Source organism: Globicephala melas, chromosome 15 (assembly GCF_963455315.2).
Source record: "Globicephala melas chromosome 15, mGloMel1.2, whole genome shotgun sequence".
Lineage (NCBI taxonomy): Eukaryota > Metazoa > Chordata > Mammalia > Artiodactyla > Delphinidae > Globicephala > Globicephala melas.
Window position 1 is genome coordinate 15,833,718 of NC_083328.1, and position 12,188 is coordinate 15,845,905.

The 12,188-nt window shown below is 50.3% G+C and overlaps 1 protein-coding gene across 1 annotated transcript in view; it reads right to left on the reverse strand.

Annotated features, from left to right (window-relative positions):
* Positions 1-2,852: 2,852 nt before the first annotated feature.
* Positions 2,853-12,188, reverse strand: part of ITGAL (integrin subunit alpha L) — a 40,922-nt gene continuing 31,586 nt past the window's right edge. Inside the window, exons 26-31 of the mRNA XM_030871749.3 lie at positions 7,879-7,992; positions 7,582-7,638; positions 7,393-7,491; positions 6,888-6,983; positions 5,786-5,896; positions 2,853-4,228 (exon numbers count right to left, since the gene is read on the reverse strand). Of these exons, the coding sequence (XP_030727609.1) occupies positions 4,055-4,228; positions 5,786-5,896; positions 6,888-6,983; positions 7,393-7,491; positions 7,582-7,638; positions 7,879-7,992 (651 nt within the window). The 3' untranslated portion in view covers positions 2,853-4,054. The remainder of the gene's footprint in view (positions 4,229-5,785; positions 5,897-6,887; positions 6,984-7,392; positions 7,492-7,581; positions 7,639-7,878; positions 7,993-12,188) is intronic.

The following is a 12,188-nucleotide window of genomic DNA, read 5'->3' on the forward strand; positions in this document are numbered from 1 at the left end:
CCTCTCTTCATGACAGCTCCTTAGGTACCTTCAGGTGCCAGGTGGAGCAGACCAAACCCAGAAAGGACATGTGTGTTCCCCAAGGTCGAGGTGGAAGGGCTAATGGAAGAGCTCCAGCACCAAGTCTCTTGACTTGTGGTCAGCCTGCTGCTTTTACTACACCCTTCTCCTGCACAATAGACCAACCATTTCTGTCTACCGCCATTAGCACTTATACGCTAGGAACAGTGCTAAGCAGTTTACACGTGTTATTTAACGCTCAGAGCGACTCTGAGGTATAGACTGCTATTATTCCTGTTTAACAGATGAAGAAATGAATCCCAGAGAGGTTAAGGAAATTGCCCCACATGACACAGCTAGGAAGCAGCAGAGCCTGGTTTCCATCCTAGGGCTGACTGGGTTTTGACCATTTTCCTAATGATACTAAGATGTTATTTGCTTTTTTTTTTTTTTTTCGGTACGCGGGCCTCTCACTGCTGTGGCCTCTCCCGTTGCAGAGCACAGGCTCCGGACGCTCAGGCTCAGCGGCCATGGCTCACGGGCCCAGCCGCTCCGTGGCATGTGGGATCTTCCCGGACTGGGGCATGAACCCATGTCCCCTGCATCGGCAGGCGGACTCTCAACCACTGTGCCACCAGGGAAGCCCTTATAGCTTTTTGTTTTGTTTTGTTTTGTTATTTACTTTTTTTCACTCTGTTTCTCCCATAAAGAACTGTTTTCTAGAAGCTGCATGACATGTGATGACATATGTCATCACTCTGATGGCTTGCGTGGAATGTAGGCATGGATGTTCTTATGTTTTAAGTTTTTCTCCGGTTTAATTTCTAATTGGGTAAAACCAATAGATTTAACCCATATACATTTAGGGCCACTGAATCAAACATTTATTGAACAATACCTTTGTGCCAGCCCTGGTGAGGGGTCAGTGTCGGTAATGCACGTGAGGCCTGAGTCCTGCCTTCCAGAATCTCCTAGTCTTGAGAGAGGGGCCCAGAGTCAGCATCACGTGCCCCGATGAGCCATAAACAAAGTGGTGATGAATTGGGTCCTTTGTCCAGGAACCAAGGGGATGAGAAAAGCTTGGAAGTATCAATACTTTGAAGTAGAAAGATTTTAAAGGATAGAAAACAGGTGGAAACAACAAGGACCTACTGTATAGCATAGGGAACTATATTTGATATCCATATGGTTTATTTTATCCAATAAACCATAATGGAGAAGAGTTCAAAAGAAAAGGAAACAGGTGGAGGTGGACAGGCTGGCAAGGGGAACAGCACGTGTGAAGGCACAGAGGCAGGAAGGATGCATAGGTGTTTGAAGACAGTGCTCTTTTTTTTTTTTCTTCTTTTTTTTTCCTTTTTTGGCTGCACAGCACGGCATGCAGGATCTTAGTTCCCCGACCAGGATCGAGCCCTTGCCCCCTGCAGTGGAAGCATGGAGTCCTAACCACTGGACTGCCAGGGAACTACCACAAAGACAGTACTCTTGAGCGAGTTGGAAGAGAGATTCCTTGGCGTGATGACAGCAGGTCTGTTCCTGAAATGAACCTCCCAGATTTTCTGTGTTTTGTTGCCAGCCTTGATGAAAATATTCACTTTTTCCTCGTGTCACAGAATCTCGCTTCCTCAGAGAGACTTTCCCGCCCACCTATGTAAAGGGCCCTCTCCATCACCCCCTACCCCTTGTCCCTCTTCACTTTCTTTACGGCCCTATCACTACCTGGAATCACATTTCTACTTTTTCGCTCTGTTTTCCCACTGAAGTGAAGCTTCCCGAGGCCAGGGACTTGTCTGTCATGTTCACAAGCAGGTCCTCAGACACAGCACAGGGCCTGACACAGAGTGCTCAAGAAATCCTGCAGGAATGAATAACTTATGAATGAATAACTTATGCTTCATGAGGCTTACAGATCATTTCATGTACTTTTAGCGGTTCAGTGATACTCCTGATGGTCAAAACATTTTTTTCCCCTCTCTAGGAAAATAAGCCTCACTTCTTCCTTCCTGATGTCTTGCTTTGGAGCCAGCCCCATGGTTCCTTGGAGGCTGGACCAGAAGGGGGTGATGAGGTTGGAGAGGCCGGTAGGCTTTGAAAGCCTGTGTGCCCAGCTCAGGAATGTCCACTTACTCCACTGTAGGCAGAAGGGAGCCATCAAAGGTCACTGCTTGGGGGACCAGATGTTGCTTCTCACCTCCCACTGCTGGACAGGAGCTGACCTTAGAGTTACTCAATACTCCCCTGGTGTCCTACTGACCACAAGAGGGCAGCAGTGACTAGTCCCCTCTGTTCCTTCTAAGGCAGGGGTGGGGGGGTGGGGGGAGGTGGTTTCAGGGTCAAGGCCCAACAACCATTTCTTTAAAAAAAGGGGGAGGGCATAAATCGACTATACCTCAATTAAAAAAAAAATTTAAAGCGGGGGTATCAGAGAAGGTCTATTCTCACAGCTTAAGAAATTGTCAATGCCTCCCTAACCTTTCCTCATTTTCTGTGTCTCTCTCGCTGCTTCCTTTGAATGAACTGACAACGTCCTGCACATGTCAGTTTCTGAGGGTCATCACAGCAAATAGAAAAAGGAGAAGGAGAAGGAGAAGGGAGAAAGGAAAGAAAAAAAGATTTGACTGTTTTGGTCCCACTTAGTGGGAGGGTTGAGAAGGAAATGTTCTTTTTTCTTTGGCCACGCCAGGTGGCTTGTGGGATCCTAGCTCCCCGCTCAGGGATCGAACCCGGCTCCTTGGCAGTGAAAACTCCAAGTTCTGACCACTGGAATTCCCATTTAATTCCAGGAAATTTTCATTTAATTGAGCCAGGCTGGAATGTCGCACCAGCACAAAAACATCACAAAATTGGGCAGAATTCTTAATTTATTTGGTAAATATGTACAGGCGCTGTGCTTGGCACTGGGAGCCAGGTAAACGGACATAGTTTCCATCCTTGACGGTGGGGGCCACAGTGGGATGTGATGGAGTACGGGGTGGGGCTGTGGAGGGAGGGGGCAGGCGCCTGGGGCAGACTGAGCCTTGTTGGATGGGGTTGCCATGGGGCCCATCCAAGCTTTTTTCTCTATCTTCCCACAGGCACCCTCACAATTCAGTGGAATTGTCTCAAGTACCTACTATGTGTCTGGTTCTGTGATACCACCAGGGGTCCCAAGGTGAACAAGAAGTATGATCCTTACCCCGCTGGAGTCCACTGTTTAATTTAAGTAAATCACTTAACAAGTAACGAATATGATCAGTGCTATGCAGGACAAGTGCGGGCTAGTGTAAGCGTGTATAATATGGGAACCAAACTGAGTTGGGGTTGGGGGGTTGCCCTGCAGAAGTTATGTGTGAACTGAGATCTGAAGGCTGAGAGAGGGTTAGGCAGGAAAAGGAGGCAGGAGGAATGTTCCAGGAAGTGAGAAGAGTCTGGGTGAAGGAAGGAGCTGGGCAAGTGAAAAGGCTGGTTAACTGGCGCTTAGAAAGGGAGGCGGGCTGTCTCGAGAAGAGGCTGGGAAGGGAACAGCCCAGTTTTGCAGACGTTGGAAGGCCTATTAAGGAACCTGACTGTTAGCCAAAGGGCAAGGGGTTTCCAGGAGCAATGTAGTGACACAGATGAGATTTGCTCTCTGGTAGGAGAATTGAAAGCTGACTGCATTCCAGGCAGGAGAGGATGCAACGCAAGGTTCTGGGGGCTTGAGGCCTCTGCGGACATCCAAGGGCAGGTGGGTATGCGGGCCTGGAGTGTCGCTAGGCCCTGAGATGACTGTTTCTCCAAAATTTAGATCAGATGTTCTCTTCCAGGGAAGGAAACTCACAGGGGCCGGTGGGAGCCAGGACCACATGGTAATTACAAGGCCTCACCTCTGTGGCCTTCCTGGCCCATCCCTCAAAGGATCCTCACCATAAGCCTGCAAAGGAGGCAGGCAGGAATGGGCCCATGTTCAAGATAGGGAAAGTGAGGCTCACGGAGGGGCAGTGACTTGCCCAATGACACATGGTGAAATTCAGGTAGAGGCAGGCTGGCACCAGGCATCCCGAGTCCAGTCCTGGGCCTTCTGCATCCAGCCTGCACCTCAGTCCCTGCCACCTCCATCCTGGGCCTCCTTCTCGTGGAGGGGCTCCAGGCAGCCCGGGTCCTTGGCTTCTTCCCCAGACGCCGGCTGCCCAGCGTCTTCTCCAGTGGTTTCATTTGAAGCATCTACGGTCGCCTCCATCCTCTCCTTCAGGTTCCGTTTGAAGAAACCAACCTGTAGGAAGACAAGACTTGAGTAAACAAAGAGTCCACAGAGCCCTGTGGACCCTTCGGCCCCTGCAAAACATGAAAGTACCGTTTATAGGGATAAGTCACACATGCCACAGACAGGTGGCATCTGCTCTGGGGATGGGGCAAGGGGATCTGCCACACCTGCTTCTTGGCAATATGTTAAAAAGCTGTACGTTTAATAGTTCATTCCTGAGGCTCATCAAAATGTCACATACCATTATTGCGGGTGGGTGATTTGACAATATCTAGTAATACTAACAGCAAGAGCCTGCACTTATATAGGGCTTATTAGTAGGGGCCATGCACTCTCTGGTGAAAGCTCAAAAGATATATATTCTTTGGCTCAGTAATACCAGCTCTAGGAATTGATTCTAAAAAACTTCTGGACAAGTGTGCAGAGATGTTGGTAACAAGAGCCTTTTGGGACTTCCCTGGTGGCACAGTGGTTAAGAATCCGCCTGTCAGTGCAGGGGACATGGGTTCGAGCCCTGGTCCGGGAAGATCCCACATGCTGCAGAGCAACTAAACCTGTGCGCCACAACTACTGAGCTCGCGAGCCACAACTACTGAAGCCCGTGTGCCTAGAGCCCGTGGTCCACAACAAGAGAAGCCAATGCAATGAGAAGCCCGTGCACCGCAACGAAGAGTAGCCCCCACTCGCCGCAACTAGAGAAAGCCAATGCGCAGCAATGAAGACCCAACGCAGCCAAGAAAATAAATAAGTTTTTTTAAAAAATTATAAAAACAAAACTAAAGAGCAAGAGGCAAATTTGTTTGTGCTCAGACAGAAAGACATCAAGATATAATATCCAGGGGGAAGTACAAGCTCCCAAGCAGTATATACAGTAATGTTTTGTATACATCCACACATCCACTGGCTTTTCTCTCTCTCTCATACTCACACATTCACATATACGTTAACAATAAAATTAGAACATGGAGGAATATAAACAAAATGGTTGTTAATGACAACCCTCTGGGGTTGCAATAGGGAGAAACTTTGATTTTCTATGTTTTCTTTTCTGGAATATTTGAGTTTTTCACGTGGAACAGCTGCCCTCCAGCACTCTTTATCTGGCTAACTTCTACTCATCCTTCAAATCCCAACTCAAAGGCCACCTCTCTCTTTCTGGACTCCCCCAACCTCAGTTAGGTCCCTGTATCATAGGCCCAGAGCACATAGTATAGCCCCCATCATGTTCATGTCTGTGTCCCCCACGGACTGTGAGCATCTCAAAGCCATGGACCATGTGTGTGTTCTGTGCCCCTGTATCCCAGTGCCTGGCCCTCGATATGTGGGACAGTCCTTCTCCTTCCTCTCCCTGGGTACCCAGGTCTGGCTCTGCCAGTGCTTGTTGAGGGATGCCGGTAAAGTCTTGCTTGCCCTTTGGGTCTCAGTAGCCTTATCTGTAGAAGGAGGAGTAGGCTGAGGCCCCTTCTGGCTTTAAAGCCCCCTCATCTTGGTATTCTGCTCCCTGACTCCTGCCAATTCCACTCTCCCCAGCCTGGCTGGGTGCCCGTTCCTCGCAGAAGCTCCTACCTTGTACAGAGCTAAGAAAATCAGTAGCAGCAACAAGAGTCCCCCGATACTGCTCAGCACGTAGAGATAGACCATTTCCTTCTCATATACAACGTCGACCTTCATGATGACCTGTGGGGAGAGGAGAGGTGGGGAGTGCAGAGAAGAAGCCGTTCCCACCCCTGACGTTTCTTGTGAATCTGGCCTCAATCCCTAGGTCTCCGCATTTCCCATCTGGACTGTGTCACGCACGACATGGGGCTTGGGCCAGACCCCCTCTCCAGCACACCTTGCGTTGCAGGCACCAGAATGAAAAGGCAAAGATGCACCACGGCCCCCTTAAACCCTTAAGAGTCTTCCCTTAGGCCTGGGATGAAATGCCAGAACCCCAGCTCAGCACGCAGTGCCTTTCAGAATCTGGCTTCTGCTTACTTTTTCAGCTGCCCCTTCCCTTCTCCTGCTCTGAGCTTCCTGCTCTTAAACCCATCTCGCCCACTCTCTCAACGCCAGGCTCTGCACGTGCTGGGCCCCTCCCATCACGCCCTGCGTGTGGGGTGGGGGCCCCTTGGCTGAGTTGCCATCAAACCCATCTTGACCTTGTGGTCTGCTTGTGCCAAGGCTGATGGCTTTGGCTGTGGGGAGGTTCTTTTTCTTTTTTTTAAAATTTATTTATTTTTGGCTGCACTGTGTCTTCGTGGCTGCGCATGGGCTTTCTCTAGTTGCAACCAGCGGGGGCTACTCTTCGTTGCAGTGCGCGGGCTTCTCATTGCGGTAGCTTCTCTTGTTGCGGAGCACGGGCTCTAGGTGCACGGGCTTCAGTAGTTGTGGCTCGCGGGCTCTAGAGCGCAGGCTCAATAGTCGTGGCGCACGGGCTTAGTTGCTCTGCGGCATGTGGGATCTTCCCGGACCAGGGCCCGAACCCGTGTGCCCTGCATTGGCAGGCGGATTCTTAACCACTGTGCCGCCAGGGAAGCCCTGTAGGGAGGTTCTTACAGCACTAAAGCCCAAACCTCCTCTGTGGCTGCCCACACTCCCAGCTCCAGCTCTCCTAGCTCTGCCCTGGGTTCCTCCCATTCCTCTGCTGCCCTCTGCTCCCGGGTCTCCTGAGGAGGTAGAGAGATACCTGGGCCAGGGAGGCGTTGCTGCCGTAGAGGTGAAAGTGCTTGCTGCTGCTGAAGGAGATGGAGAGGGAGCTGCAGAGGCTGAACATGGAGGAGGCCTGTGGGAGGGAGGGGCGGGGGTGGGGCATCAGGCCAGAGGGAACAAGGACCCAGACGCCACTGACTTCTGCCCCCCAGTGCAACTCAAGGGGCAGAGGCAGAGGAAAATGGGTCCTAGTGGGTGCGCCATCGCTACCCCATTCTCTCCTGGAGCATTCTAACGTGCCGTTTGCCATTGTTGGGAGGACATTTTTCCTATAAAGAACATCTAGGAATTATCTGTAGGCCCCTGAAAACAGTCCTGCGAATTTTAAACAAATCGTGGTCCTCTTTCATCTGCAACTGTGTAAACATTGGGGCTATTTCCTCAAGACAGAACAAAAAATGCAAGGAGGCTCTCTGGGGGGGAAGCCCACCCCCCACCCCTCGAGGCCCCCCCAGAACCACTTGGAGTCTGTTGCCAGCTACCTTGATCTCCCCCACCAGCTCCACCGTCCCGATCACTTGGACGAGGATCTCCTGCCTGAAGACCACTGGGCAGCGGAACTCGGCTCCAAGTGAGCAAGGCTGCGGGAAGGACAGCGGGGGGTCAGGGAGGTCTCCTCCCACCTGCCCCCTGGCCAGCCCCCACCCCAGTTCTGAGGTCACGGCCCACACCTCAGCCACATCAGATGGACTCTCCAGTTCCTCACGGTGGCAGGTGACAGGAGGCTCCTGGGAAGGATGAGGCGAGGTCTTCAGTTAGTCCAGAGCTGAGAGGGGAGGCCCGCCCCTTGAGGCCAGACCTGCATTCTTCCCCACTCTCAGACACCACCTTGCATCCCAGTTCTTCCCCACTGGCCCCTGGCAGATTCAGTCATGCTCACTCCTGTCCCCACACATCTCCCCCCACCCCCACATCATGAGCTCACCCCCAGAGACCTGCACGCCCTTCCCTCTGAGGCCCACACTCACCGTCTGCACGCTCCACTTGTGCGTGATGGGCCCCTTGCCGTGAGGCTGTGGTACCCTAACCAAGGCCTCCAGGGCGGGCACATTGTGGTCATAGACAGAAGGCTGGATCCTCACCTGGTACAGAGGACAAGGGGCTGCAGAGCCCTGAATGCCACCCCAATGGCCACCCCAGATCCAATCCTCCTTGGCTGGGACCCAAGGGCCCGCTCTTCATTGGGCAGTGGGCAATGGTCAACCATAACCTTACAGCATGGGTTCTACGCGCTTCTCTGCTTCCTCCATGTGGCTAACCCTTGCCCATCCTGCAAGGTACTGCTCAAACATCATCCCTGAAGGTTTGGCTGACTCTCGCACAGCACCCTCGTTCCCCAGCAAGATGGCAAAGCATCTGCTTGTGTGCGTTTATCCCCCCTAGACTGTGAGCTGTGAGAGGGCAGGAGCTGTGGCTCATTTCACCTGCAATTCCCTACGGCCTTGACACACTACCCAGCACATAACCAGCCTCGCAAAAAGTAGTTATTTGAATGAGTGAAAGAAGGAAGGACATTTAACAAGGATAGATGCAAAAATTATTTGGGAAAAACATTTTGGCAAGTGCACTGAATTTATTTAAGAAACATTTCCTGGGGGTTCCCTGGTAGCTTACTGGTTAGGATTCCAGGCTTTCACTGCTGTGACCTGGGTTCAATCCCTGGTCGGGGAACTGAAATCACACAAGCTGTGCGGCGCAGCCAAGATTTTCTTTAAAAAAGCATTTCCTAAGTGCCTTTTATAAAAAAGATCTGTCTGTGCTAGGGCTGGAAGACCCAGAAATGTAGAAGAAGGTGACACAGGAGTAGCACCAATGAATCGCAGGTCAAGCAGGGAAATATATATCCAGTTTGTGGGGTTCTATCATTTATTCATTCAACAAACATTTGTGGACACTTTAAAAGCATCAGTTAAGTTAAATTTAAATGGCCTAATGTTAAAGGCAGCATTTGAATTTAGCTGTAAAAGGTAGAGAGGGGATTAACAGATAAAGATGGGGGAAGCCAGCGGGAAGAGAAAATGCAGGGAATTAGGAGAGCACCGGGTGAGTGTGATGTGGTAGAGGGTAGGGTGCCTGGGAAGGAGAGATAGGAGATAAAACTGGAAAGGAGACTTGGGATGAGATTCTGGTGTCCAGAGGCTAGAGGGCCAGAAGTTAGGGACCAATGACTAAGCAATGGGCAGTCCTGGAAGGCAGCCAAGGGGAAGATGGCTCCAGGGGGTTGCACCCACTGCAGGCATGGAATGGAAAGAAGTTGGGAGCCTGTGCCATAGTCCAGCTGCAAGAAGGTGAGGAACTCAGTCTGAGCAGTAGTGAGGTCAGAAGAGAGAAGAGGATATAGACAACAGGACCTGAGGAGACAGTGGAACCAAGTACAGAGGAAGGAGACGTTCACCCAGACTTGGAAGTTTTGCTTGAGGAAAAGGTGGTGCTTTTAAAGGATTCTAAGCAAACCAAAGGAGATGCTGGCTTACAGGAAGATGATATATTTGGTTTCGAACATCCTGAGACCAAAGCTTCAAGAGGAGCAACTGTACTCCTAGTTATATATCCAGGAGAAACAAAACATATGTCCACACAAAAACCTGTACAGGAATGTTCTAGCAGCATTATCCATAATAGCCCAAAATGGAAATAACCCAAATGTCCATAGACTGAAGAATGGATAAATCAAGTATGGCCTGTCTTACAAAGGAATATTATTTCGCAAAAAAAAAGAGAATGAAATACTGACCCATGCTACAACGTGGATGAACCTTGAAAATACTATGCTAAGTGAAAGAATACAGTAACAAAAGACCACATGTTGTAGGATTCCTTTTATATGTAATGTCTGGGATAGGCAAATCTATAGAGACAAAAGTAGTGGCTGCCAGGTGCTGGGGGAGGGAGGAAGGGGGTGTGACTGCAAATAGGTACTGGGTTTCTTTCTGTAGTAATAAAAACGCTCTAAAATTAGATTATGGTGATGGTTGCACAGCTTTGTGAATATACTAAAAGCCATTGAATTGTATACTTTAAATGGGTAAATTGGTATGTGAATTCTACCTCAATAAAGCCATTAAAAGACAACAACAACAACAAAAGATGCTAGGAAGACATCCCAGAGGAGATCAGTGACCAGCTGCAGGCACAGGTGCATTGGAGGAGCAAGAGGGACACAATTCCGAGTTGTCATTTGGAAGGGGGACACTTACCCTGGAAGTGAGACACACCTAGTGTAAACAGACACAACAGAACAATCAGTAGCGCAAGCCCAGAGCCCCGAATCTGCTAGGAGGCAATGGCAATGGTGACAAAGCAGAGGACGGAGGGTTAGAACACGTAGGTGGTAACAATCCCCACTTGATGAACACTTAGCATGCTAGGCCTCGTCTGAGTCTCACTAAATGCATGATCTCATTTAGTTCTTTCAATATTCCTATGTGGTGGGCAGTACTATCATCCCCATTTTACAGATGAGAGAACTGAGGCTCAGGGAGATTCACTAATTTGTCTGAAGCTATCACGTAGTAGAGCTGGCATTTTAACCCAGGCTGTGACTCCAGAGACTGGAACCACTCTGTTCTATCACCTTTCTTGGATGATGGGGAAAACAACAATGCTAAAAACAGCCAATATTGACAGATACCGTTTGTGTCAGCATTGTGCTAAGTTCTTAAACTGCATTTTTTGGGAATTCCCTGGTGGTCCAGTGGTTAGGACTCTGCGCTTTCACTGTCGAGGGGGCGGGTGCATGGCCAAAAAAAAATTAAATTAAATTAAATTGCATTTTCTCATTTGTGCCTCCTGACAACCCCATAAGGTAGGTGTTATTATCCCCGTTTTACCGAGGCTCAGAGAGGTTAAGTAAGCTGCCTAAGATCACACAGCTTTAAGTGGCAGAGCTTCAAAAAGATCTCGGGTCTGGCTGAAGCCTATGTTCCTAACCAGCCATGGGAGCAGAAGACCACGAGGAAGGAGATCCGGTGGCCCAGCTGGCCAGCTCTCACTGGGTTTCCATGCCTATTTAGCCCACAGTAAACCTTAGTTATTAGAGCTGACCTCCTTGAGGCAAACAGGGCCTGACTAATGGGACAGCTTCAGGAAGGAGGGACAGGGTCACCCATGACCCATGCCGTGCTGGGTTTAGCTAAAACGGAGACCATTAGGGCCTTTAGCAAGAGTGGCTGCTTGGCAAGCCAGGCAGTAGTGAGACAAATGCACGGCTGAAGATGCTGGAGGCATCTAGCCCTGGTGACTATTCAGAGGCGCAGGGAGAGAGAGAGAGAGAGAGAGAGAGAGAGCGCTCAAGGGGTTGAGCTGGTTCCAGGCAGAGTGAGGCAAGAATGTAAGGTTTCCAAGTAGCTGGGAAGGCCAGGGCTGCAGCACGACACCCACGTCACCCCTGTGGCGACCTCCACGTCCCCAGGCACTGTGCCAAGCACTCTAGAGGAAGCAGGTGACCCATTTAAACCTCACGACCACCTGTGAAGTTCTCATCCCAAACCTCACTTGTCACAGTGGGGAACTGTGGCATGGACAGGTGAATCCTTGGCCCAAGGTCATACAGAGCGCAGGCGACAGAGTTGGGGTTTGTCGGACTCTTTCCGCTCTTCTGGTGGTAAAAGGACTGGCCTGGTCGACCCAGTAGGGAGCCCAGAGCCATCCCAGTGAAAGACACTGGAAGCCAACTCCACTGGTCACTCAGAACGTTCTATTTCAATGCAAATGGGCATCTGACCTTCCCAAAGGCCCCTCCTCTCCTGACATCGAGGTGTCAAGGTGAGATGGCTCCCACCTTTGTTCCGCAGGGGATTGAACTGCCCCGGGTCCTTCCCCGCTAGCTACTGCCCAGTCGGCCCTGACTTCAGTGCGGCCTTGGGGAAGATGGTGCCTCTTTGGGGCCTCAGTTTCCCCCACGGTAAAATGAAAATGCTCTTGGCTTGTTCAGAGCCTGCTCCTCTCTGAGGTCACCTCAAGAAAGCCCTAGACGCCTCAAGGTTTAGACTCAGGGGGCGGCCTCCCTCTTCTGAGTTCCCATAATGATGACTCTACTACAGCACTGAGCATTGCAGGAGAAACGAGGACCACTAACTTAAACACATGGATTTTGTATACAAGTAAGTGTTTGAATCTGACCTGTTCCCCTTACTAGCTGGGTAACCAGGGCAAGTTACTTGACCTGTCTATGCCTCAGATTCCTCATCTGTAAAATGGGAACGACACTGCCTGTCTTACAAGCTCTCACGGTTGGGTGTGAATTGCGGGGCTTGCATGTATAAAGGTCCAGGCTCAG